The sequence below is a fragment of the Emys orbicularis genome, chromosome 22, assembly GCF_028017835.1.
Source record: "Emys orbicularis isolate rEmyOrb1 chromosome 22, rEmyOrb1.hap1, whole genome shotgun sequence".
Taxonomy (NCBI): domain Eukaryota; kingdom Metazoa; phylum Chordata; order Testudines; family Emydidae; genus Emys; species Emys orbicularis.
This window is the reverse complement of record NC_088704.1, coordinates 12,890,184-12,918,027: the sequence shown is the minus strand read 5'-3', so window position 1 is coordinate 12,918,027 and position 27,844 is coordinate 12,890,184. Positions and strand designations below refer to the sequence as shown.

Genomic DNA, 27,844 nt, shown 5'->3' with positions numbered 1-27,844 from the left:
TATCCAAGAGACCCAGTACAGTTCTATTTGGGTTCCAGTGGTCACTCCTGTATTTTGTAAAACAAATATTTGATTTTTATTCCAAAAGGAAAAATAAGATAATGTGTGATTGGGCCCTTGTAATTGGGTGTTGTTACTTCTTGGTTAATCATTTCCTCCCTTCTTCCTTCCTCCTTGCAGTCTCAGTGACTGCTGCTGTTTTGTTTATGCCTATCACAGTATTAAAATTTACCGACACAGGCACAAAATCTACTTGCCCAGAAAATACTATTCTGCTGTATATAATCACTATTCACTCCCAAGTGAATGGGTCAATAGAGTACTGCAAGGCTGGGCTATTAAGCTGTTAAAGGAAGCCCCAGACCCTTTCTTCTTGGCAATAATCTCTGGTATTTTTATATTTTTATACATGATTTCTACCTGTGGAGAGTTTGCTAGATCAGGTCCCTAATCTTGTTGTGGCTTTACCATTGTTGATCAGCTGCAGTGTGTGTCTGTATGTTCCACTAGCTCTATGACCAAGTCCAGATTAGCATGTTTGCATTGCTAGAATTTTTTAGACTCTAATGTAGGTTCTTGGCACTGACCAGGAAAACTTTTCAAGTGCTCACGTGTTTGGAATATTTAATTGTTTGTACAAGTGAATTTTCATGTACAGACATCAAGTTGATCTATCATTTACACTGTATTTGGATGCGTTGAAGATTCATGCCAGATGCTCTTCTCAAAATGTAACAAAAAAAGATGTTGTCTCATGGGCTGAACTTCATTGCCTTAAGCGTAAAGGAACTGGATTGAGGTTGTACTTCTAGGTTTGCTATTCTTTTTACATTTAAACATAGCTATTTCTTTTGAAATAACTTACGTAAATGGACAGAACAAACTTTATATTTTGTTTCCTTCTGTGGACATATTAGTATTTGAGATGTGAGCGGGTTTCAGGGTGCCCAGGGCTGTGGCTTCACCTATGTCTTATTGGTTCCCATTCTGAAGTGTATAAGTAATGTACTTATGTTTTTACAGATCTTTATCCCTATCTTACAAGGCCTGGCTCTTGCTTCCAAAGAGTGCTCCCTTGATAGTGACAATTTTAAATATCCCCTTATGGTAAGGACTATTCCTTTTTAGCAGCTTTTGCTTTAAGATACCCAGTATTTGATGCAGACTCTGTTCAAAGTAACTTTAATTAACCCTGTTTGGCTTGCTTCAAATGTCTTATTGAACATTGACCTCATGTTGGAAATTTAAAGTGTTATGAGGTGAGTAACAAAGAGTAATGACCAGGTGGAATCTGTGGTGCTCATAATGTCTCAGGCTTAATGTACAGCAGACTTTATGCAACAGTCTATTCAAATGTTTACATCCTGGTGATACAGATGAAAGACGTGGTCTCGCCCATTAGTGTACATGCTATGTGTTTTAAAAACTAAATAAATCCCATAATTGTTATTAAAAACCCTAAATGATCAGAAATGGGGGGAAAAAATCTAATATACTTTCCACTATTTACTTCTGTTTGTTTTTTATATTGCTCTCTGTCTAGCCAACTGATGTCCATTATTCAATAAACAAAATGATTCAAACCTATGGCTGTCTACTGTAGGAAATTCATGGCAGTCTGACCACTGAAAAGTGACTTTAAAAAAGCACTTTATTTTACTCCATAGATCAACTCCCAATGTGTCTTTGAGGCAGAACTGCTGATTTATTGACACAACCAAACTTTTATTCCTGTAGGCAACATTGCCGAGCCAAGTACAGATACAAGACAGCAAGCAGGATTCTCCTCTATCCCATTTATTGCAGATAAAATCAGATTGCAGGATCTCTTACTGATGATTTTTGAACCAGAAAGAGGACTGCTTCAGATCTGGGTTGAGTTTGCAGTTCTGCCAATTAGCTTAAACCACTTTGGGACTTTGCAAACTAAGCAAATTTGATGTCACTGATCCACATTTTAAAAAAATCTTTCTCTGCTTGTTCCGTGTTCCCCAATTTTCAGGCTACCCCAACCTTAAATAATTGGAACGCTTGTGAAATTCAGCTGTCCGCTTCAGCATAGGTTAACACTTGGTGGAGTCTCTTCTGCAGAGCCTTGAAGTGGCAAAGGGTGGAATAGTAGTTAACTTGATACGCTGTAATAGAAGTATGAGAACATATAATACAAGAAGTGGAGCATGTAAAAGCTTACGTTATTTTTGCGTTTTCAAAATCCTGCTTTATAGCCTCTTTATTTCCTTCTCCTCTGCAGTTTAGCTTGAGTTAGAGATTGTAGATAGGATTCTTTGTTTCAGGCCTCAGCATTCATCTGACGATGCTCCACTTAGGGTCGGAAGACAAAGGCCTTGGTGTGTGTAGGACAATAGCCCTGTTTATTACTCTTACTGACTCTTGTATGGAAGTTTAGGAGTTGAGCAACGGGAACATTATGTATTGGGCAAGCAAATAACTTGCGCAGTTAATTTTTAAAATAAATGTGATATTTGGCTTTCTTGAGGCAACTTGAAAAGACATAAAAGCTGAGATAGTTGCAAGGTGTGCATCAGCATATTTAGATCCGGTTCCCTTTGTAGACCATTAATGTTTTACTATTGACTTAACTGGAGCAGGATCTGGCCTTTTAAGCATTCTAGCATGTTTATCTTTTCATTGGTAGCCAGGGTGGTCTGGGAAATGCATCTGAATGAACTGTCGGTTTGTTTGTTTTTACAGGCATTAGGTGAATTGTGTGAAATCAAGTTTGGGAAAACGCACCCTATATGCAGTTTGGTAAGTGTCCGCACACCTAAATGTAAGGATTTCTGCTACATAATACTTAACAACTGCATAGCATTTTTGCTTTCAAAACACTCTGGAAACATTAGTTATTCTCACAACACCCTTAAAAGTTAGGTAGGTGGTATTCCTGTTTTACAGTTAGGAAACTGAGGCACAAAGAAGTGTCTTGCTCCAAAGCCACACAAAAAGTCAGTTGCTTCCAGGATTGGAGGCCATGAATTCATGGTTTCCATCCTCATGCCCAATCTGTTAAGCCTACCTCATCTCTAATTTGCATGCAGTTCTTGCTTATGGCATGGTTTATTCTTTATATTCTTTGGCAATACCAATCTAGTTGAGAATTGCATCCATTAGATGATGGACCATCCAGATTTCTTCTATAAGTTATTTGGGCCAGTGACTTTTGTTATGTGGTTGTGTAGCATCTTGCACAATTGGGCCCTCATCCTCATTGGGGGCTCTTGGGACTTATGGTATTATTTAATAGTAAGCAATAATTAAGATCTGCCCAAGGAAGAAGAACATCAATCAATTCAGTTATTTCTCTTCTCAAGGAGAGGCAACTCAAGTTCAGAGAGACCTAAAACAAAGATTGCTTGCTTAGCTTTCTGAAGCACTACAGACTTCACCATTTTGCTACCAGTGTGATGGGATGATAAAGAATCAACAGAGAGAAATGCAAATAAGGAAATGCAGATAGAAAAATAATGTTAATGATTTGGCTGCCCTGTCAATGTCTTCCTGTTCCTTTTTGTTTGTTTGGTTTTTTTGGTAGGTCGTTTCTTTGCCCTTGTGGTTGCCTAAACCTGTAAGCCCAGGTGCAGGACGAGAGTTACAAAGACTCTCTTACCTTGGAGCTTTCTTCAGTCTCTCTGTCTTTGCTGAAGATGATGTAAGTACTATGCTGTCTGCAGTCTCTCATCTGGAAAAGAAGCCAAAAGATGTGTTTGTACTCCTTGCAATTTTTTTTTCTTTCAGACTAAAGTAGTTGAAAAATATTTCTCAGGGCCTGCCATTACTCTTGAAAACACGCGGGTTGTTAGCCAGTCATTGCAGCATTACCTGGAATCTGCAAGGGTAAGTATCCTGATATTTAATTGCTGCCAGAGGATTTGTTTGTTTGTTTGTTTGTTTTTAATTTTTGGTTTCCATAACATGGGTGAAGAGTGTTTTACAAAATATAGATCATCCATTAAACAATAAAGTAGTAAAGAAGAGGGTGAGCAAAAACCCAGCAAGAAGAGTTTAACCAGAGAGCCACAAAACTAGGAGATCTTTCTGTAACCCCCCTACCCAAACCCAAGGAATATCGGTACTGTTACCACCAGATATTTATTATTCACAAATGTCTCTCAACTTTCAGTTCTTGTGGGTGGATGAGTAAAGAAGACCTCGTACATTTCCACAGTGATTGTGTTGCCATGATTTTTAAGCTATAATCTTTTGTAGATAACATTGTTCTGTAAATAAATATTTTTCATACCTGGGATAGCTGTGTTCTTTACAAGAAGACTACAACTGAATAGTAGATTCTGTATAATACTTGGAATATGCACATGTGTCTCCATGCTGCTGTTTTCATGATCTTGCTGTTCAGTGACATAATTTTCACTTTAAATTTCAGCAAGAGCTGTTTAAAATTCTACATAGTATTTTGCTGAATGGTGAAACTCGAGAGGCAGCTCTCAGTTACATGGCAGCTGTTGTTGATGCCAACATGAAGAAGGCACAGATGCAGGTAAAGACTGAACTCTCTTCCTCATTCACAGATGTAGTTAGCACAAATAGTTCCAAGTGGCTGAGGCGGTGGTAGTTTTAACAGAAGACAACAGACATTCTAGGGCCTGAAGCAACCAGGAATTCCATCTAGGTCATTCTTTCAATATTATTTTTCTGTATATTCTTCTTTTTTGAAATGAATCTATTTTGCCCTGTTTGCTCACTCCTCTCTGAGTACTGAAATATCTAAATTTGTTAGAACACAACCCTCCTTGGCTGAAGTTTGTGCCTTTTTATTGATATGTGCTCTTCCTGGCAGCTTCCACCAACTGGCTGCAACGAAAACTTGTTTTCTCCCCCAGTTAACATACTGTCAAGCACTCACTTTATTTGTGGCTCTTGTAAATTTGAGTAAGCCCTAGTGAGAATTGGCACAATTCCACTGAAGCAACAGCGCTGATTTTTTTTGCCATTGGTTAGTTGATTTTTGCCTTGGTATAACCTGGTTGTGAATCCTAAATGTGTGCGGTTTGAGGTATCAGTGTCTTGAAGTCCCCATTTTCCATCGATGCAAACATTTTGAAACTATCTGCAGAACTGTTTTCTTCAAGGTGAAACAAAGAACTACTGGAAATGTTGCTTGTATGGTAAAATTTAAGAACTGAAGCTTAGCTACTTTATGAATCTTTCCTGTTCCTGGCTGTCCCTATGCTAAAAAATTTTAAGAAGCCTCTTTGAGACCCTTTCCCCCTCTTTTCTCTCCCCTAAGTATGTGCGTTTAGTACTCATAAAAATGACTGGTGGTTGACACACACAGGGCAGGGAAATGCTGTTAACAGTTACAGCTGCTCATATTCTAGTTAGCCTTAGAGGTCCTGGTCCTTCTTTTATTTGTTGTTTTAACCATGCATTGTGTATTAACGATGGATGCTGGAGTCCCAGGCCTGCCAACTGCAATGGTCTGTTGCCTGCTGCTTTATATTCTAGCATTCACTTTCTCTCCCTTGTCTTGCAGACTGATGATCGGATGGTGTCTACGGACGGTTTTATGCTCAACTTCCTCTGGGTGCTGCAGCAGCTTAGCACGAAGATAAAGCTAGAAACGGTTGATCCCACCTATATATTCCATCCCAGGTGTCGCATCACCGTCCCAATGGATGAGACAAGAGTGAAAGCAACAATGGAGGATGTTACAGGCTGGATGGCTGAGCTTTGTGAGTAAAGAGCATGCAGTGTCTCTACCCTTTTGTTCTGGTATTAGGGATATCACAAAACATTCAGTACCATAAATGTTTTGCTTGGGACTGTCTGTTGCTTTTATAGCTTGTTTTAAGACTGCAGAGAAATGAGTTATTCGAAGTCTGAGCACTAATTCATGTAGCTTTTTTTCTTACTCTCCTTCATCCTGTTTTGTTCTTTTTTTGTAGACAGGGATCAGTCTCCATGTTCTGAACCGAAATTCCCAACGGAATGCTTCTTCCTAACCCTGCATGCCCATCACCTCTCCATCCTGCCAAGCTGCCGCCGCTACATCCGTAGACTGCGGGCCATCAGGGAGCTCAACAGGTTAGAAGTTGTGTTAGTTACCTAGCATGTGTCCTACAGTTTTCCCTGCCACCTTGACTAGTAGGTGCTTTCCTATATATGATTATGGTTCTTGCAAATTTGATGGAAATTAAAACAACAACTTAAGTAAATTCATGCTATGGAGTATTGGGGAGTTTTATCGACTGGTCAGTCTGCTGCTTTGATAGCTCTTGCAGAGTATTTTGTGTCTGCAGGTTCTGGTTGTGCTGATGTGTACAATGGCATCCATCGTGACTTCAAACAATAGTGGGAGGAAAGGATGCTGTTTCTATATAGGATCTCAAACTCTAGGGGTAGTCCTAGAGAGCACTGGACAGTTCTTGAAACCATCCTAGCGGGTACAGAGTTGCAATGTTTTGATAGTTTAAACTTTGTTGACTAGTCAGTGGTATGATTGGGGATGTTAGTGCTTTAAGCCCTTTGCATTGCTGTGGAGGTGCATACACATGTATCTCTGACATGCAGGTCATTGTAGTGGTTGCTTGACAAGCAGCATATCCTCTCGTATGTCTGCGATGTTGCATATCCTGCTGCAGAACAGATGTTTATCTGTTCCTTGTGGCTACTATGGCCTCGGTGGATATCAAATGATCTCCTTCATTATATAAAAGCTTTCACAGTGAATTCTAAGGTAGCTTCATATGTAATTCAACTACTGGTTTGTCGTTTTTTAAAAATTGCTTAAGTTCTGATGCTGACACGAAGATGCTTTTGTTTTCCCTTCTTGACATGAATCCAGATAAACTTTTTATAGCTGCTGGATTGCTAAACCTCAAGAAACTTTCTCAGTTAAAATAAATAAGAGCAGATTGCACAGCATCAGTGTTTTCCACTGTTTATAATTGAATTCACTTAGTAAAAGTCCCTTGACATTAAGATGGCAGGTTTGTTGAAGGATTTTTGAACTTTATTTACAATATAAACATACAAAAGGCTAGGAAAGCTGTCGATATCTGTGTGTGAACAGTCAACACACGTTTTACACAAACAAATATTTTCAAATAAACCAGACCCTGGATTTTAAAAAGGAATCACTCCTCTTTTTCCTTATTTGGAATGTAGTGTTGTCAATCATGAGTTATTTCCATGTATGCTCAGCACTTACCAGGAAACGCTTAGCCCTCTGTAAACTCAGGCCATATATTTTGATGTCACTAATGAAAGAATTAAGGTCAGATAATGATCTGCAGCAGATAGAGGCTGGGGTGTGGAGAGAGACTAGTTTACATCCAGGGGTGGTAGGAAATAGAATCATCATAATGTAGAATATAAAATCTAAAATACATTAAGATTAATACCCACATACACAAAACATTAATCAGCTGCTTCTTTTTAAATTAATTAGGTCCAAATGATGAGACTTGAATAGCTTTGTGTGGATGGTTGTGTGACATAGTCATTGCATTTAACTTTTATCCCGTGTTAGGTCTAGGCTGACTGTGACCATGGTGGAGGGGGCAAAACTCAGTCTTTGTTATAATGATGGGCCTTGCACTGAAGGGGAGAGCATGAGCAGCTTTCCCATTGCTTGTGCTCTTTCCCCACAGGCTTGAATTGTAATGGGGGTTGTGCATGGGGACAGGGGCTGCCAAGAGAAATCTTTTCTAGAAGGAGGTTGAGAGAGCAGTGCTGGGAGTGCATTTGTATCTGTCCTACAAAGGAGAGGAAGGTATTTTGAACCATTCCTGATCCCAACCTTCCCATCTTCCTCTAGTAGCTTCTGCTTTTCATATCTCTGCTCTTAGTTTGGGGGGTAAATGAGATACGGCCTTTGCTTGCCTGCCTGTCAGATATTCTGGATCAGACTTGCTCTAATACAGGGTTACTGTTCTTAATGACATGATTTTAACTCTGCTTTTTATAGAGATTGTGAATTTGGTACAAACCAAGTATTAGAAATGTGATAAAATGATGAATGTGTCTGGAGGGGAAATCCTTTCCCCACTGTCCCACCAGTAATATTTTTTTGCTGTGGTTCTTGTTTGCTTAATGGCGTCATCAATCGTGAAACTAGTGTACTTAGTGTATCCCAGCATTTGGCCTTGAAGAAGATTTTTGTCTTTCCTTTCAAAAGATGCAAGAGTAACTTGCTGTCCTGGTGAAAGTTTCTATTAAGGTGATGAATTTTTGTAATCTCTTTTTTTTTTTTCTTCCCAAATTTCCTTCCTTTGTAATTTGAAATCAAGTAGAGTAAATGTTTTACCTGCTGTCAACATATGTCCCCTTTACTGTCATCACTAGTGATTTCATGTGGTTTACAGGACTGTGGAAGATCTGAAAAACAATGAAAGTCAATGGAAAGAGTCTCCTCTAGCTACCAGACATCGAGAAATGCTGAAACGCTGTAAAACACAACTTAAGGTTTGTAACTAGTTAGGATGACAACTAAATGGCCCTGTCAACCTGGGTGGGTGGGTGGTGGTTCTTTTTCAATGGAAAAGATTTGCTAGCAACCATGTTTTCATAAATGTTTGAAAATATGTCTTAGGTGTATAGGAGGATTGTTTTCAATATATTACACCAGGGGTCGGCAACCTACGGCACGCGTGCCAAACACGGCACGCGAGCCGATTTTGAGTGGCACGCTGCCTGCCCGGTGAGAGGAGGGGGCGGAGGGGCGGAAAGCACCACCCTATGGGAAGAAGCAGGGGAGGAGGGAAGCTTGGCTGCCACAGGACCAAGCTTCTGCCTCCTGCCCCCGCAGGGGAGAGCGGTGGGGGGGAGGGGGTCCCGGCCCCCAGCCCCACTCAGCCCCCCTGCCCACCGCTCTCCCCTGCAGGGGCAGGGGGCAGGAGGCAGAAGCTTGGTCCTGTGGCAGCCAAGCTCTTCGCCCCTACCCCACTTCTTCCCCCAGCTTGGTGCATTCCGGCCCCTCCTCCTCCCCCTCCCTCTCCCTGCGCCGATGGCCCTTGTGAGGGGAAGGGGGAGCAGCGCGGAGCGGCAGCATGCTCCCTGCTCCGTAGAGCAGGCAGCGAAGAGGTAGGGACGGGCCTTGGGGAAGGGGGTGGAACAGGGCATATCCCTCCCAGCCCCCTGCCATGAGCCGAGCACCCCAGCCCTCTGCCCTGAACCCCCCCACCCCCAGCCCTCTGCCCTGACCCCTGAATCCCTGCACACCCCCAGCCTTCTGCCCTGAACCCCCCACATCCCCACTGCCCTCTGCCCTGACCCCTGAACCTCCCCTCACACACCCAGCCTTCTGCCCTGCACCCCCACACACCCTCTGCCCTGCACCCCTGAAACCCCCCGCACCCCAGGTCTGGGGTCCCGGCTGCCGGCCCTTTGCCAGCCGGCGTCCCGGCCACAGGCCCCGCTCAGCCTGCTGCGGGCAAGTGAACAGAACCCCAGGCTGGAAGCGGGCTGAGCAGGCTGGTGGCGTAAGATCAGCATTTTAATTTAATTTTAAATGAAGCTTCTTAAACATTTTGAAATCCTTGTTTACTTTACATACAACAATAGTTTAGTTATATATTATAGACTTAGAGAAAGACACCTTCTAAAAAACGTTAAAATGTATTACTGGCACGCGAAACCTTAAATTAAAGTGAATAAATGAAGCCTCGGCACAACACTTCTGAAAGGTTGCCTACCCCTGTATTACACTGTTGTATACCTGTTGACTTAAGAACACTATATAATATGCACAGTACAATACAGGATGAGAATGCTTAGCACTTATAGAGCAATTTTAAATGTAAAAGCAGATGACAAAAATCAATTCATGCAACACCCTTCTGAGGAATGACGGTGTTGCTGTTTCCATTTCTCGGATGGATAAATAACAGCACAGAGGGTGACTGACTTGCTCATGGGCTCATACAATTTCTATCTAAACTGGGTTTAGAAATCCAGAGCTCCTGACTCAGTCCTGAACTCTTTCCGAAGTGGATGTACTGGAATCCTTCATTATGAATTTCAATACCCCGTTTAATTGTTGCAACTGTAAATTGATGGGAATTTTCTACTCTGTACCATCTAGACAGCTTTTTCCGACAATTTCTCAGCTCTTCTAGCTTCTTAACTCTCCTGTTCTTACTGTTGGAATATTTGCTCCTTAACTACAAGTTAGTGAAGGTTTTCTCCTTGTGGATCTAGTTGACTTGTATTCATCTATCTTTGTTGATATATTGGGGGATTTTTTTAAGTGTCCTGTTCTTTGGGCAATGATAAAATATTTTGTATGGAGGGAGGGGCAGAACTGTCTTAATTATTGGGAGGGTTGAGTGGAGTGGATGGATTTGACCTTCATACTGTGTTTCTTGTATCTTGCTCTTGATTAGCCTTTTGTGTGCATCTTCTCCTCCTCCTGCAGAAACTGGTGCGGTGCAAGGCGTGTGCAGATGCTGGCTTGCTAGATGAGAACTTTCTGAGGAGGTGTCTGAATTTTTATGGTATGGTGATTCAGCTGTTGCTTCGAATCCTCGACCCTGCCTACCCCAAGTGAGTTTCAGGGCTGGGTGTGTAAATCACTATCTGAAATATCTGATACCAGCTGTGTCTACCTCAACATTACCACCTACCGGGACTCCTAAATTTGTGATTGGTTCTTGTCAATGAATGACTATTTTTAGACTGTAAGTCTGATTTATGTAGTTATTTCAGTTACAGCTGTAAAAACCTGAGTTATGTTTTGCTAATCGGAAGGGCTGAGATTGGATTTTTAAACTTCCAATATTTATGAGGATATCTGTAAAGGGCCATTCAGCAATTCCGTAGGAGAATGCAGAAGATATTATTTAACCCTGGTATTCCACTGTCCTCCTTTTAACCCTGTCGCTGTCTTTTCTATTCCACAGCATAATACTGCCTTTAAATCCTGATGTCCCGAAGATGTTTGCAGCAATGCCCGAGTTTTATGTGGAAGATGTTGCTGAATTTTTATTTTTTATTGTACAGTAAGTGAAGTCATGTTTGAGGCAAACTATTATGCTTCCCAATCCTACATCACAGACGGTGTTCTTGTAATTGTCTATGGGCTCCCTTCTCTACAACTGAAAACCAGTCAGAACTCTGAGCTAAGTCAGTTCCAGTTTCAGCGCAAAGAGAGGGACTAATAAGAAAAAGATCAGTGATTTCTCTGGAGGGAAAAAAAGCAGAAAAAGAAGGGTGAGGGGAAGCAAACTGGTGAATATCAGTTGCCTAGACCTTGCAGGCTCCCGTGTGCCTGTCTGAGAGGGTAGATCCAGGGTTTGCTTTAGCTGTGTTTTTTTCCCCTCTCTCTGGTCTTTTCCTACTTCTTGGGTTTTTTATCTAATCTTCTTCCATTTCTCTAATTTTTTTCTTGCTTTTGTGAGTCTCTGTCCCTCTTTCCAGCTCACTAGAAGGCTGCATGCTGCCTGGGCAGATGGGCTAAGCATTTGTTGGGGACTCCTACGGCTAGGCTGGTTTGCTGTTGCACAAAGCTGTGTACCGTGAGAGCCAAGAGGAGAAGCTTGTGGCAGTGGGCTGTTGCCATTGCATGCAGCCCTCTACATGTTAGCTGCTTTTGTTGCGGACTGCATTCAGAGTCATTGCAGAAAGAGGAATGGGGCTGTGGACATGGCTTTCAAAGAGCCAATTTCTGCTTTACCCACAGGCATAGGAGCATTTTTGCAGAGGAGATTGCCTTACTCCAGGTCTGCCCCAATCTCCTTTGCTGCCCAGGTCTCTCTTAGAATAGTCTGTAGGGGGCTCACCAGTGACACTGCCCTCCAGAATGGGAAATGCTTTCCTAGACTATTATAAATTGAATGTAATGCCATGTGGTGTTAAAAAGGCAATTTCTCTTAGATATCGTAATAAGGTCTGAGGTATTAACCATCTCTAGAGCAGTATTTAGGGCGAGGGATAGCTCAGTGGTTTGAGCATTGGTCTGCTAAACCCAGGGTTATGAGTTCAATCCTTGAGGGGACCACTTAGGGATCTGGGGCAAAATCAGTATTTGGTCCTGCTAGTGAAGGCAGGGGGCTGGAACTTGATGACCTTTCAAGGTCCCTTCCAGTTCTAGGAGATAGGATATCTCTATATATTTAAAAATGGGGGGAGGGATAGCTCAGTGGTTTGAACATTGGCCTGCTAAACCCAGGGTTATGAGTTCAATCCTTGAGGGGACCACTTAGGGATCTGGGGCAAAATCAGTATTTGGTCCTGCTAGTGAAGGCAGGGGGCTGGACTCAATGACCTTTCAAGGTCCCTTCCAGTTCTAGGAGATGGGATATCTCCATTAATTATTTATTTATTATTATTAAAGATAAGAAATAACACACTAATAAATAAACAAATGCACTTTAATTTGTAGATTTGCCAGAATCACATTCACTTCTAAGATTTACCTCATTAAAGCCGAATATGGCTGTGCCCTCAGATTTGTGGGTCCACTGGTGTTCATAGAATTCAGGAGATCTGTCCTCTTTCAACCCCATGTCCATCCCCTGTCTTTCTCACAGTGCTTCAAAGACAGGCAGCAGTTATCCCTTCATCCCTAGGAGGTAGCAAGCATTAAAGTGGCACTTCAAAGTAGTGTTGACTCCATATGAAATGCAACAACTGATTGTAGCTGTGCTTCAAAGGTGGTCCCAGGAAACTATTATTGGCAAGAGCGCCTAATGTATCTGAATCAGAGTTTAGTTTCCATAATGACTTACACTTTTGTTAGGGCTAACAGGTAGTCTGACCTGAGTTGCCTGAGACAATATGTAGTTGAATCCTTTACAGGTTTTGCATTTCCCCCCCCTCTCACTTCTTTTCAGATATTCTCCTCAGGTGCTATATGAGCCCTGCACTCAGGACATTGTGATGTTCCTTGTTGTGATGCTGTGCAACCAGAACTACATCCGAAACCCGTATCTGGTAGCAAAGCTGGTGGAGGTGATGTTCATGACAAACCCAGCTGTTCAGCCACGGACACAGAAGTTCTTTGAAATGATTGAGAATCATCCTCTCTCCACTAAATTGTTAGTCCCCTCGCTGATGAAGTTTTATACAGGTATGATATTGTGAGTGGTGAAAGCTTTGTAGGGCAAGAGGTTCTGTCAGTCTGCTTAGGCTCTAAAAAAAAATCAAAGTCTGTCCTTTGGAACATCTTTAGCTGATGCCTTGTCATATTGCTTTCTGACCATCTTTGTGCTGCTTTATTGTAGCCTGACACTAGCAGTGCTGCAGTGGCACTTTGATTCCAAGGCAGGAAAGCTGCTTCTTTTTGGGGGGGAACCCGCGGCGCTTGGAGCTGAAATTTTTTTGTGCATGAGCTTGTAAGTACCCTGATAGCCACATAAACCTTGGACAGCCCTTGAGGGCTCTGCCCCTGGGAAGTCATCAGTCTCCTTCAATCCACTCTGATGTCCCATCTCTCCTAGCTGCCTTTTGCTTTTCAAACATACATCCCAGGGATCCAGTGAGTCTAGGTGGCCTTTCAGCTATCTCAGCTTCAGACCTACCATGATCTGCCAGCTTTATTGCACTGTGGAGCACAGAGTCATAGAACACATAGGCGTTGAATTGAATAGGGCAGAAAAGGAATCCTATAGTCCTACACACAAATGCTATTTTTCTTTTCCCCCAAAAAAATAAAAATAAAAACAAAGAAAGCCTAAACTAATACAATATGCAGATATTTTAAATGCACAAAAATTAATTCATTTGAGTATTCTGGCTTCACCTTTTTTTCAGTTTTTTTTTCTTGCTTAATTTCATTATTTGGCTACATCCTTCTGCCGTGTTCTGTTTTATGTTAATGTGACCTTTAACTTTTGTATAGTGCCACTTACTCTGGGATGGTCACTACAGAAGAATAAGTGTATAGTATAATCTCCAAACAGTTCAAAGTTATCTCTCTAGTAAGCATTTATTGACTACACTGCGCATGTTTTCAGCGACTAATAACCATATTATTTTCCCTGAAAAACATCAACCAATCTGAACAAAAAAACTCAAGTTAATTAGTAAAATCTAAAAAATCAAAACCAAAAGCAATACCCCAGAAAGGGAGGAGAACCATATACCCTATGAGGCACGCTAGAGATTTCATTATTGCTATTGATTTTACATGGATAGTGATCAGATGCTGTGGTGATGAGCAGAAATATTAAACCCTGAGAGACATGGATATTCTTAAATCAGATTACTACACATTTGAAAGGGGTCTACAGTTGATGTAGAAAAAACTCAATTTCCTGATTTTTGGGGGTGGGGGGGGCAGGGTGATTAAAATACTCAACATAATGTTGAGGTAGCAGATTTTTTTTGTATTCAGTAATCCAGTTTTTTTATGGATCTCTATATTGACTTTAATTATTTATCTTTAGCACCTCACACACTGGAGAGCCCAAACAATGCAGATTTTTTTAAACATGGAATAAAAGTAGTATGTAAGGTATTCTCCTCCTCCAGAGATGCTGCATCATGAGACTTGCTTTCCTTTGAAAGGAAGGTTGATTCTGAGAAATAAAGTGAGCAATGCCCCTTTAAAATGGGGACCAAGATGGAGTTTTACAGATGTTCGAGTGGTAGCTGTGTTAGTCTGCATCAGCAAAAACAACAAGGCATCTGATGAAGTGGATTCTAGCCCACAAAAGCTTATGCCCAAATAAATGTGTTAGTCGCTAAGGTGCCACAAGAATTCCTCGTTGTTTTTACAGATGTGTGATTTATTTTTTTGCAGCTTTTAGCTGTACCTCATCAGTTAGATTAGGGGGGTGGGGAGTGTGGTACGTGGGTACCTAGTAATCAGCACAGCATACTGGAGGGAAACTTTGATGATGGGGGTTCTTGTTTTACTACTGGGGTCTTCTATTTTCTTCTCAGATGTTGAGCACACTGGAGCCACCAGCGAGTTCTATGACAAATTTACAATCCGCTACCATATCAGCACCATTTTCAAAAGCCTTTGGCAGAACATAGCTCATCACGGCACCTTCATGGAAGAGTTCAAGTGAGTAAAATGTTGTAAATGCCAGAGATAACTGCTCAGACACTCGCCTTGGATTTCTGAAGTGTGGAGACGACTGGAGTAAGGATCTGAGGCTGATCCCTCCAACTAGGATATGTAGCCGGAGAGCCAAACTACTCAAAGATATTTAGCTTCAGAACATGAAAAAAATGTACAAGACCCAGAGCTGCAAGAAGAACCCCCCCCCCCCCAGTATTTATTTTCAAATGTGCCTCCCTATGCTGCTGCGCATACTGCTTGCTTCTCTGTTGTGTTGGAGGGCACATCTTCTGCACTCTCCCCATTCCTTGGTCATGTTATGACACAGATACTGTGGAAAATGTGCTTCCTTTAGTCTTTGTTAGTTGCTACCTTGTGCTTCTTCTGAGTGTTTTCCTGAGCTCACAATGGTGATCCCAGTTGGGAACCACTGTGTATTTTTCTGAGCATACTTTTTTGTTTCCAGTTAAATCATAGAATATCAGGGTTGAAAGGGACCTCAGGAGGTTATCTAGTCCAACCCTCTCCTCAAAGCAGGACCAATCCCCAAATCCCTAAATGTTCAATCCCTCAAGGATTGAACTCACAACCCTGGGTTTAGCAGGCCAATGCTCAAACCACTGAGCTATCCCTCCCCCCACAATTGTTAATATCTGTCATCGTGTTATAGTCCAAATGTGCAGAAACAGGGATTATCTGTTTCATCCTTTTATTCCCCCTGCTGGTCTGTCCCAGATTTCATTTCCAGACCCTGGTGGCGTTTATTTGGGCCTCTCATGTGAGTTCCTAGATATTTGACAATTTTTCTGTCACTGGCCAACGAGAGCTGCTTTATCCATTGAAAAAGGATTTTCCCTCCTCCTGTTTTACTCTTGTTTGGGCTCTCTCTTGCTCTTACTTTGCTATTACTGTCAGGAAGGGGAAGATACCTCTTTTGATCAGTCCCAGCTTACATGATTAGGCCTTTCCACTATAGCCATTCTAAACACAGAGGAATGTAGGGTGCCCCTGGACTCTGATTCACCTGGCCTGTGGAGTGGGGGAATTAATTATTCAAACCGTGGTATGAAGAAGGAATGTTGCTAGTGCTCCAGACTGAGAGATGCGTTCTGGATTGAATACTCCTGTGTACTGTGCAGCGATAAATGCATTTCAATGTTTTCCAGCTCTGGGAAGCAGTTTGTTCGCTATATCAACATGCTGATAAATGACACCACTTTCTTGCTGGACGAGAGTCTGGAGTCCCTAAAACGGATCCATGAAGTTCAAGAGGAGATGAAGAACAAAGAACAGTGGGACCTGCTGCCTAGGGTGAGCATGTTTCCCCCCCCCCCCCAGTGCCCCTTCCTTTCTTATGCTAAGATTTCTTTGGCTAAGGGTAGCACCGAAGAGCTGCTCTTGCAGAGCAGTCCCTGGAGGTAGCATTGCTTGCTGCTGCCATGGGCAGGGTCACTTTGGGAATTGCTTCCTGAAAGAGAATCCAGGCTGCAGAGCTAGGCCAGTGCTGGCATTGGGGGGGAGGGTATATGAGGCTTTTAAGAGATGGTGTATTTAAAATGCTAAATGGAGAAATTGAGGCTTGTAATCCTTTTTCAAAGGAAGTTCTGGAAGATGCCCACCAGCTGAGTTCACTTCAAAGAACTGTCCCAGCGAAGAGCTTTTTTTCTCCCAATGTCTTGAGCTCGAAGCAGGCTTTGGGATGGAATGGAAGAGAATAAATTCCAGGATTCAGTGTTGTTATACAATAATTGTATGCATTCACCCACCAATGTCAGATATTTTTATACAGAGGTTACTGATTCAAAAATCTGAAATAAAAGAGATAGATAGAAAGGGAAGATCCATTTTGCGGAGTTCCTTTCAGATGAGAATGTTCTAAAGTCTGTATTTTCCCTACAGCATTACTTCCTCCTTTTGATACAGATAAGCATTAGCTATCCCAAAACTTTTATACAACAAGAATGTGGACAGCTGGCTCAGATAGAGCACATGAGTGCAAATCTTGGAAGTGGATAATCCTTACAATGCAAACAGTGGTGGCAAAAAATAGAGCATTAAAGCCCAATGTAAAGTAGGCAGCTGGATTATTCTCTTCTTAAATAGTCTTGGATAAACTTAAAATATACTGGGATAGTAAATGACTGTATGCAGTTGTCCTGGGATTCACTTACCATACAGTTGTGGAAATATTCTGCATGGTTGTAATCTTTGGTGCTTAGGTGGCTGCATGTGTATGTGTGAAGGAGAAGATTGAAGTTCCACTTTGTAGTTGTAATGGATTATCTAGTTGCAGACGTGTTGATGTCTGTGATGTTTGTCACAGGGGGAAGAATACAAATTACTGTAGTGTGTTAAAAGTTAGAGATAGAAACGACCGTTTAGATTAGAATCCAGTCCATTGACAAGTGCAGGATATAATCCCGATAGAAGATTTACCAAATATTAAACTGACAACTGCACTTGGCTGTAGTCAGCAACACTGTCTTCTTTTCTAGAAGTGGCTCCAACACAGCACCCTGTAGGGAATTAGCATTTAGAACTTTCTCAGAGTTTTGGATCAGCAGAGGCTGATGTAGCCCTTGGCAGGAGCGGGGATAGCTCCCTGGCTGATGAAGGTCTCAAAGTCCAGCTCTTACTGTTCCTTACTTTAGACCTAACTTTCCTTCTGGACTTCACTTATTTAGTATCGTTCTCACATTCGTTGTTGTCACCAAGTGGAACTCCCTATATGAGGAACATCTATATTCCATGTTGATAATTGGAGTCCTACTGACTGGGTGTACGATTGTAAATAACATTCTTCCATACAACCTGTATGGAGTTAGAGTTGGAACAGTTCTGTTTATGACCTCCAGTCCATCCTCCAGCTAGGGCAGAATGGTTCTCTATAATGTATTCTCCAGCACTTTTGTCAAATCTAGTTTTAATAGAAGATTCGGAAATCATTAATAGGTTGTGACATATAGGTCATGAGTCATGTTTCAAATCTAGAGAAACTTTACCTTTCAGGTGACAAACAGCATGACCTTGACACCTAACAGTCCTGTAGGAGCTTGCTGCTAATTGTTCAGAGCTGAAAGTTGTGCAATAACTGATCCACGTGACTTTCTGATTTACCTTTGAAAACTGTGTGGATCTCTGAGAGCCCTTATCTCTTTCCCATAAAAGTAATTAAGAAAAAAGATTCAAAGTGCAGTTCTGGATCAACAAAGTGACATTCTAAAAAATCACCTTCGCGGCTTCTGCTTCATGTGTTCAGTCAGAATCAGGTTTGCTCTTCTGAAGCCTTTATGACCATTTACTCCTGTTAGCATGGCAGAGCCATTACTAGGTGAAGGAATGAACTGACACATCTATAGAATTGTTCCAATTTTAGAAGCTTTATTACCTGTGTTAATGAACAAGCCAGAAAGAACCCAGCCTGACTCTCCGCTCCAGCATTGACTCTGCAGTGCTGGTATTTTGGGATAGGCGAGAAACCCAACCCACCCTTTTAATTGTATGTTGAGCAAATTGGATATGGAATCAGTGAGACTCACTAAACATGGGACCCCACCACGATATCATTTGTACAATCATTTTTTGGAGTGATACAGCACTTTACAGCCTTGCTACTATCCACTTTTATACCCCTCCACCACACCAGACTTTTGTCTAGGACATGCTACTGAAGGGGAGCTGTACCTTAAATAAAAGAGCAGCATCTTACAACAACTTGAACCACAGTCTGTAACTCTGCTCCCTGTCAAAAGGATGTTAGATCATGTCCGTTTAGCTATTGAGTAGGGCGTTATAAGGACTTGTAATTGTGGCATGTTTATTTTCTAGGACCAACAACAGGCTCGGCAGTCTCAGCTTGCTCAGGATGAGCGTGTGTCTCGCTCATATCTTGCCCTGGCAACAGAAACTGTTGATATGTTCCATATCCTTACCAAGCAGGTTCAGAAGCCTTTCCTCAGACCTGTAAGTATAAACTGTTCTGCTCTAGTGTTCCTCATTGCCTGCCTGGTTTCCAGCTTCTTTAATATGCAGGAAGGCTCTTTTTCTTTACTGGATAAAATCCTGGAGATAAGCTGTAATGCTATCCATAGTGCACTGAAATCTAATTCTAAGCATATGCATTATAGGTAGCAATGATTTGGTGCTATAAAATGCATTTCCTTAGTCCCTGAGATGTTAATGGTGCTTTTAGACATGTCACAGATTCCCTCGGTGTCTGGATTATAACAAGCATGTTACGATGATGCCAAGATTGGATGGTAGGAAGGGCATTCTAGGATCTGTTTGTGGAGACTGTTTCTGTCCTTCCAGCCTGAGAAAAGTCACCGTGATTGTTGCAATCTGAAGAGGGACATAGGCATGTGATGTTTTCATCTTGTCACCAGCAGAAGAAACACCACCTGGAATTATATTACTCTTTTTTAAATGTGTGTTTTTGGGCAGATATTCAGTACAAGTTGCATTGTTTTCTACTTCATATGATGAACACTTGAGTTTGGATACAAGTATAACTGCTTGGAGATAGCAGTGAGGAAAGGCTCACTGTGTGAAACGTATGAAATCAGTGGCAGCCTTCTTGAGCCAGATGCATGTGGCCCTTAAGGTGGTGTCCCTTCCCCAGTGCCTCCTCGTTTTCATTTGTACTTTATTTTGGCCTTCTAGGAACTTGGACCACGATTGGCTGCTATGCTGAACTTTAACCTTCAGCAATTGTGTGGCCCCAAGTGCCGTGACCTGAAAGTTGAAAACCCTGAAAAATATGGGTTTGAACCAAAGAAGCTGTTGGACCAACTGACTGATATTTACCTGCAGTTAGATTGTGCTCGCTTTGCTAAAGCAATTGCTGACGACCAGGTGAGCTCCAGAAAGAGAGATGGGTATGGTGGTGGTGTGGGTAAACAGAACTGGCAGAGCTTTGCAGAATCACTCCTGGAAGAGGTGGCCCACTATCTGTGCATTGCCAACCAACCTCCTTCAAATGCATCTTTTCAATTTACTTTCCATGATTAATCTCTGCTTGGGCACTCTCTTCTCCTTTGAGACAGATACGTTTATAAAGTGCTTTGCAAACCTATAGTGCTATATAAATAATGTGTAGTCGTTCTTAGAATATATGTAGCACGTTACATATGCAGATCATTTTACAAACATTAACCGTTACCTGCTTAGCCTCCCCTGTGAGGTAGAAGTATTAGTATTGTCACCACTTTAGAGGGGAAACCAAGGCACAAGAGTGATTCTGATCATGCCTGAGGCCACACAGATGGTCTCTGGCAGAACTGGGATTGTGATCTAAGGGCCTCTTCCCACAAACCTAGGTTCATTCCTCTAGAACATATTTCCTTCCATCAATAATCATTAAGTGACACTTCTATATAAAATACTGTCGTGTGTGTGTGTATGTGATCGATCATATAGGTAAACTATGGCTGATCTGTAACCTTGGTTCCTTGTCCTGTTGTTTGAGAGTTGAAAGGACAAATGTTGGTCCAGCGTTTTGTTTTGTACAAAGCCAAGCTTTTCAGAATCCAAAGACCAATAGAAATGTTTCCATGGCAGCTTAGAATTCTGATGGAAATGGTTTTAAAATACATGGACCCTCGCTAGAACGCGGGGTTTTGGATCCATGCGCGGTCCTGTGTTAACGCGGGACCGCATTACCATGGTTTCCAATGAAGGTAATTAAATTTGGGATCCATGCACAGTCCTGTGCTATAAGTGAATTCGCGCTATATAGACGCGCATTCTAGCGAGGGTCTGCTGTAAGTAAATATTCCCCTTTGTGTGTGCACCTCCAAGCAGCAGAACTGTGGAAGTGGCTTGATTGATATTTTTTTTTCTCCCCCCGTGCCGTCCCGTCTCTCTCCCTCCCTCCCCCCCCGGGTTAGGCTGAGAAATACAGGAAACAAACAGCATAAATAGAGAAAAGTAAATTGGATTTTTCCGTTCTGATGATCTCGCATGGTGTCAGTAATGTAGGTAAAAAGATGCCTTTTGTTAGCTATCTATAACTTTGAAATTGACAGTGTCCCTTTAATACTATTCCAGTTCCCACACCATTATGCTTTATTTTAGTTTGTCACCACGTCGCTGCTGTGCATTTGAGTTGTAACTAGTACAAATGAGTTAATGTTCGATAACACAAAGCGGCTTCTCATTTAAAAAAAATAAAATAAAATAAAAAAGAGGGGGGGAGTGAATAGTGTCTTGGCAATGACAGGAAGGATAATCCAAGAAAATACATGATGCTATAATAGCGATTGGGTAAAAAGTGTGTTCTAAAATGTCGCCTGTGTGTGGCAGAGATGTTCTGATGCATCTCTGATTTACAAATCCTAGCACGTAGAAGAAATTTGAAGAGCTTTGCCAGCTCCCAGGCGCAGTGCCATAGTTATGTTCTCCCCTCCAGGTTGGCATGGAGTTTGGGTGGGCACACTGTGTCCTGAGCATTGAATACAATGTTTCAGTGAGATCTATAATACAGAGTAGAGAATTACCACTGTGTTTAGAACACTTTAAAATTCCCAAAGAAAACAGAAACTCGTCAAACCTAGTATGTTAAATTGTGTTTGTTCCTTAGCTCAGTCTCATACTGTGTAGTTTAATAGGTGTTTATTAAAAGACGGCTTTTGAAGCTATGAAAATAAAATTTTAAAGGCTTATTTCAAAGCCCAGCACTCTGAAGATACATGTAGGTGGCTTTATAGTCTCCAGAACATGAGCAGTTTGCAAAAGTCCTTGTATATAGCTTTATTCTTAAGTTTTGATTAAACTGATGCCTAAGTCAGTTGAAGCTGTAAAGTGTGCGTTGTGCCTGTGGCAGGTGTAGCTGCGCAGTTCTAGAAGCAGTGTGCTGCATGGTGCATTGAACTGGCAGGCTCCCAGCAGGTACCAACTCCTTCTCTCAGACTTCTTGCTCATTTTTGCAGCAGGATTTTTTTGCTGTTAAGGATCATTCTTCTTCTGTCCCTTCCCAGAATTGTCTTCTACTTTGTCACACAGATAAACAAATCATCAGCCTATCCCCTATAGCAACTGCATGCCCGTTTTTAGCTGGTGAATCTGATTTCCCCCCCCCCCCCCCCATGCACTTGATTACCAGTATCCTGCTGGTGGGTGGGCTAGATACTCTGTGCTTTCATCCTTGTTTTCAAGATTTCCCCAGTGTCATACTGATTCCCACATCCCAACACTTGCATGGCATGTAACTACCCTTGGCAATAATTATAGCAATTAATAATTCAGAAAAGCCAAACTCTAGGTGATGTTTCCACCAACATGTGCGAATTCATCTGTGTTCATATTGTGCCTTGTGGAAAAAGATGACTCTATTCTAATCAGTTATCCCAGTTGCAAGGCAGGTTGGGAGATTTGGGCACACTGCTATTCCTCCTTACTGCATCACCTTGTGCCATGATCATCTCACAAGCAAATCAGGGTTGGGATGAATCAGTTATTGGAAGAATACCTAAAAGAAATGATTGGGGGATGGTGGTGATTCAGTAGATGACACTCTTCCCTCTGAAAGAGGTGGTAGTGGAGCCTGTGTAGCTGAAGCTGCCATTCTTTTAGATGAAATATAAAATATACCTCTTGTGTTCATAGTACGTGTCACAAAAGTAAGGGTGGTAACCCAGGTGTTCTGAGTAAACACCAACTCTGACAATTAAGTTCAGCCTCCATAAACTCCTCTACAACTCCAATTGGATATAGTACTCTTCGTTTCCTATCCTACATAGATACACTGGTGCAGCAGCTGCACTCCATCCCAGAGGTGGCTACGTTTCAGTGCGCAGTGAAGTGATTCCTATACACCTCTTGCCTACCTTACATTAGTGTTAAGGCTTAATTAGTTAATTTTTACAAAGTGTTTTAAGATCCTTAGATGAAAGATGCTATAACTGAGCTAAGTTGTCACTAGTTCACATTTTCTCCTTATGCTGCTTGCTTGCAGAGGTCCTACAGCAAAGAGCTATTTGAGGAGGTTATTTCAAAGATGAGGAAGGCTGGAATCAAGTCCACGATAGCAATAGAAAAATTCAAACTGCTGGCAGAGAAAGTGGAGGAAATTGTTGCCAAGAATGCCCGTGCAGAAATCGATTATAGCGATGCTCCAGATGAATTCAGAGGCAGGTTGATTTTTTTTTTAATATTAACTTTGGGGGGGTGGGGGGAGGAGTTCAGTTGCTTAAAGTACGTGTAAGGTATGTATAATTTAGACCTGTGATTTCTAATGGAAACAGCCTACTGTTCTCTGTAGTCCTGAAGCTTCCACCAATTCAGTAAAACAGTTCAGGTTTGAGTGAAGAGAGCAAAGCTGTTCATGGACTGCATTATTCATACCTAGCCATGTGTTTAGACCAGCTTTGCAAACACTGGTCATAAAACAGTACAAGATCTCTGACAGCATAGTGAAATGCTCGCACTTTACACTTCGTTCTCCTTCCTAACTTTAAGTGAATGGCCAGCTCTGCATTCTAGGGCAGCCTTCATCCCAGCAATTCCCCATTTCCAGCAGCAGTTGCCCACCTGTATGAGATCTAATCTGATGGTACCTTCACACCAATTCTGGATCAGTTGGCAGGAGACACCTAAGAAAGCTGCTTTTCCTCCCTTTGGGTTACCTTGTGTCACTTCAATAATGTATCTCGTCCTCAATGATCCAGAGAGATTCACCAGGTCACTTCTGTGCTGTGAGGCATCAGGAAAGCACTTACTTTTTCTTCTGTTTCTTTAATTTAATTACATAAGCTTCATCTGTCTCTTCAGATCCACTCATGGACACTCTTATGACCGACCCTGTGAGGCTGCCATCTGGAACGATTATGGACAGATCAATCATCCTACGACACCTGCTGAACTCCTCCACTGACCCCTTCAATCGGCAGACACTGACAGAAAATATGCTAGAACCAGGTAGCTCTGTCTTTGTATTGACGGTGGGTTGTACCCTTGGGTATGTCTCAGGCTTCTGAAGGGCAGTGTCATAGCCTGGATAGAACAGCAGTCCTGTTCTGCCCTCCCCACTCTCAGCTTTGGCCCCGAGTCTCTCAGAAAAGTTCTAAGTTTTATTCTGTGCGGTCAGTCTTTGTATTGTTCCCTTCTTTATCTGAATGAGTCCAGAGCTCCCACCATTTAGGCTAATGCATTTTATAATGGTAGGTAAATATTATATTCACTTCATAGATAAATAAAGTGAGGTAGAGAGAGATTAAGTGATCTGCCTGAAGTCACATGGCAAATTCATTACAAGCGCAGAAAATAGAGCTCTGGGGTTCCCTCTTCATTCTCGGTCCTAACCAAAGGACAGCACTATTTGTCCTGTAGTGGTTTCTCAGCTTAATGTTTCTATAACTTCACAAATTTCACATTAACCATTTAATTTTTTTTCTCTTCATTCCAAGTGCCAGAACTGAAAGAGCAAATCCAAGCTTGGATGAGAGACAAGCAGAACACTGACCATTAAAAACTCCCTTGCAGTGCACGCCAAGGCCAATGAGAAGAGCAGGGCATGGATTGATGTAGTGATGATGGTGCATATAATCCATTGGAAGCTGAAGACGGAATTAACGTTCAGGGTGCCCACCACCACTGACTTGTAGTAATGACCAGAAGCATGTGGACGAGAAGAAAAGCAGCTTAATTCTTGTACATATATTTAAGTGATAACAATGGTCAATAGTGTGGAGGACAAATTAGGAAGTTTCTAATGTTACAAAACTAAGTCCTTCAATATGTCACAATTTGGGGGTTTTACAGCTGAATTATTTTAGCAAAAGTGAATGGATCAGGGCAGCATCCCTTCAACTTTATTTTTTACAGCCAGATATTCATTAATTTGATTGTGGTTAGAACCTTGGACACTTTGCTGCTAAAATAACATTTTTTCCCCTTTCCCCCCCCTCCCCCCCAAACCTGCACTGCTGTCTTTTTTTTTTGGTAATGCAAATGAAAACAAAACTCCCCAGTGAAAATAGTCCTTCCCCTGCCCCCAGGAGAACATATTCTGTGAGATAATTGTGCCTGCAACAAAGTGTTAATCTTGGGATCGTATTTTTATATTATACATATTCGCATATTTGTTTTTTAATTGGTGTTAGATGACACACAAGAATAATAATTTAAAAAATTTTTGACACACGGATTTTAAGTTGTTCTTTGAGATGTCCCTTTTCTTTGTGTTGAATAGAGAAAATCTTGATGCTCTGGTATTTTTGAAAAGCCTTATGATAGAACATGTTGAAACAGCTGCTACCAAGGAGGTGTTTGGGAATGCCAGGACTTCAGTGACTTAAAATAAAGAAAGAAAGAAAAATTCTTTTAAAGCCGGAGACATAGTATGCTAAGTGACAGTTCTGAGCCGTTACAGTTTGTCTCTGGAGAGTGGATCCTTTTATTCTTGAAGCCTGTAATTTGGGGTGGGGGTCATTTTTATGTTGCGTACCAGTTTGTATCCATGGCTTGGCCTTACCAAAGCAAAAAGGGTGCAGGAAATGTAGAATTACATTTTTTAAAAAAAACTAAAAAAACAAAACAAAAAAAAAACATTTTTGTATTACTGCCCCCTGCTTAAGATACTTGAATTTCCCTTTTAAAAAGGATTTGAAACCGCAGTGTTTTAAAATTAAGCCTGTAAAAAAAAAAAAAGTTGGTTGTTTTTGTTTTTCGCTGACAGTGTCCTCTGTTCAGTTCCTGACTCTTGAACTAAAATAAATGGTGATACACATTCGCAAGGAACCTTCTGTCTCCCCATCTTTCAGTGACTTGTTGAAGGAGGGGAAAGGATGGAATGGTTAGGTGGGAATGGCCTATTTTGCTGCTGGAAATCTTGATGATAATCAACTTAGGGTTCCAGAGGAAAAGCAATTAGACATGAAAAGCTGCATAAACATAAATGCAGATTCTCCTCTTGTGGAACCTTCAAGCTAATGCTCTTTTTCCTAGCTGGGAGAGCTTCACGCCACTTCACATCCATTCCATGGCTGAGTAGGGAGTGAGGTGGACAGGCTCCAGAACAGGCTTGTTCAGCCTCTTCAGTCAACCACAACATAGATACTTGAGAGGTGGGATAAATGAGAAGAGAAAAAATGTGAAGGGAGGAGTATTTGGCTGCATTGCTAGTGAGATGGAGAATCCTGGGGTGTGTGGATGATTGAAGAGTCTTTTCTATCATTCTTGGCTGATTTATCCATAACTTGACACTGAGGGCTTTAAAAACAAAACAAACCCACACAAAAAAGCTACCCTTGAAGGAGCACTTACCATCACACTTGGTCATGGCTTTTGGGTTCTGCCATAACTGTGTGATGTTCAATAAGGAATGTCCCTTTCACAAACTCAATTTTTGTAAAGATAAGGCCTAATTAATTTTGTGTGTGTAAACACTGATTAATCTCACTACTTACAATAGGGAAGACCTCTAATTATCAAAGGTTTATTGCTTAAAGCTATTAGAAAAGCCCTGCAAGAGTTATGAATTCATCATTAGTTTTCTGGAAGAGGCATATTCCGCAATGTGCTTGTTTGTTTTTAATGCGTGGGCTCCAAATTTTCATGGTTTCACCTTGTTGCTCTCTCAAATGTGCTCATTTCCCTTGACAGCTCTGAACATGTGTTTGGGGAAAGGAGAGATGGAAAAATTCTTAGTTCCCATTCAGCTGTTACAAATTAGATATTTGCATTGATAGATTTGTCTCTTCTCTCCTGTGGCTCATCTGCTGTTGGGGTTAAGGATGCCTGAAACCATAAGCAATCTCATGCAGATCTAGGACTGATGATTAAAATGTGAAAAGTGCAAACTGAAGACCGAGAGGATCCATCCTTCATTGATGGAAACTGAGACTAAGTCGAATACATTCCTCACTAATTACAAGTATGTCTTGTCTAGGCCCTGAGGGCTCCTATTGCCTAAGTGTGCAGAAATCTGTCACTGCTATTTCACTTTGAGTACTGTATTCCGTGCTTAATTTTTGCCAGGGCTGATCCCTGACAGTTCATAGCCCTGGCACCTCTGGGCTTGCTGCATCAGTTATGAATGTAAAACAATTGGTTGAGCCCTGGCATCTCTTTCATTACAAATTAAACACTGACAGTATTCAATACAAAAGACTGATCCACAGTGGAATCTTATGCAGAACAGTTATCATTTGACCATCCTTTTCAATGGGAAAGCACAATAGAATTCTCACTCTTTTTAGTCTATATAAATAGTTATGACACGTGTATTTTCTTCCACCTCTTCCCATCCAAGCATCAACAGAATAAGAATGGCCATATTGAGTTAGACCAAAGGTCCATCCAGCCCAGTATCCTGTCTACCGACAGTGACCAATGCCAGGTGCGCCAGAGGGAGTGAACCTAACAGGTAACGATCAAGTGATCTCTTTCCTGCCATCCATCTCCACCCTCTGACAAACAGAGGCTAGGGACACCATTCCTTACCCATCCTGGCTAATAGCCATTAATGGACTTACCCTCCATGAATTTATCTAGTTCTCTTTTAAACCCTGTTATAGTTCTTGCCTTCACAACCTCCTCAGGCAAGTAGTTCCACAGGTTGACTGGGTGCTGTGTGAAGAAGAACTTCCTTTTATTTGTTTTAAACCTGCTGTCCATTAATTTCATTTAGTGGCCCCTAGTTCTTATATTATGGGAACAAGTAAATAACTTTTCCTTATTCACTTTCTCCACACCACTCATGATTTTATATACCTCTATCATATCCCCCCTTAGTCTCCCCTTTTCCAAGCTGACAAGTCCTAGCCTCTTTAATCTCTCCTCATATGGGACCTGTTCCAAACCCCTAATAATTGTAGTTGCCCTTTTCTGAATCTTTTCTAATGCCAGTATATCTTT

The 27,844-nt window shown here is 41.6% G+C and overlaps 1 protein-coding gene across 1 annotated transcript in view; it reads left to right on the top strand.

Moving 5' to 3' along the window:
* UBE4B (ubiquitination factor E4B) overlaps window positions 1-24,798 on the top strand; it is a 52,686-nt gene extending 27,888 nt beyond the window's left edge. The window contains exons 9-26 of the mRNA XM_065421344.1: window positions 1,024-1,107; window positions 2,713-2,769; window positions 3,554-3,670; window positions 3,757-3,855; window positions 4,403-4,516; window positions 5,513-5,711; window positions 5,925-6,063; window positions 8,346-8,445; window positions 10,397-10,524; window positions 10,881-10,979; window positions 12,813-13,048; window positions 14,866-14,992; window positions 16,156-16,300; window positions 18,818-18,952; window positions 19,652-19,843; window positions 22,944-23,118; window positions 23,759-23,905; window positions 24,394-24,798. Of these exons, the coding sequence (XP_065277416.1) occupies window positions 1,024-1,107; window positions 2,713-2,769; window positions 3,554-3,670; window positions 3,757-3,855; window positions 4,403-4,516; window positions 5,513-5,711; window positions 5,925-6,063; window positions 8,346-8,445; window positions 10,397-10,524; window positions 10,881-10,979; window positions 12,813-13,048; window positions 14,866-14,992; window positions 16,156-16,300; window positions 18,818-18,952; window positions 19,652-19,843; window positions 22,944-23,118; window positions 23,759-23,905; window positions 24,394-24,455 (2,355 nt within the window). The 3' untranslated portion in view covers window positions 24,456-24,798. The remainder of the gene's footprint in view (window positions 1-1,023; window positions 1,108-2,712; window positions 2,770-3,553; window positions 3,671-3,756; window positions 3,856-4,402; window positions 4,517-5,512; window positions 5,712-5,924; window positions 6,064-8,345; window positions 8,446-10,396; window positions 10,525-10,880; window positions 10,980-12,812; window positions 13,049-14,865; window positions 14,993-16,155; window positions 16,301-18,817; window positions 18,953-19,651; window positions 19,844-22,943; window positions 23,119-23,758; window positions 23,906-24,393) is intronic.
* The last annotated feature ends 3,046 nt before the right edge of the window (window positions 24,799-27,844 follow it).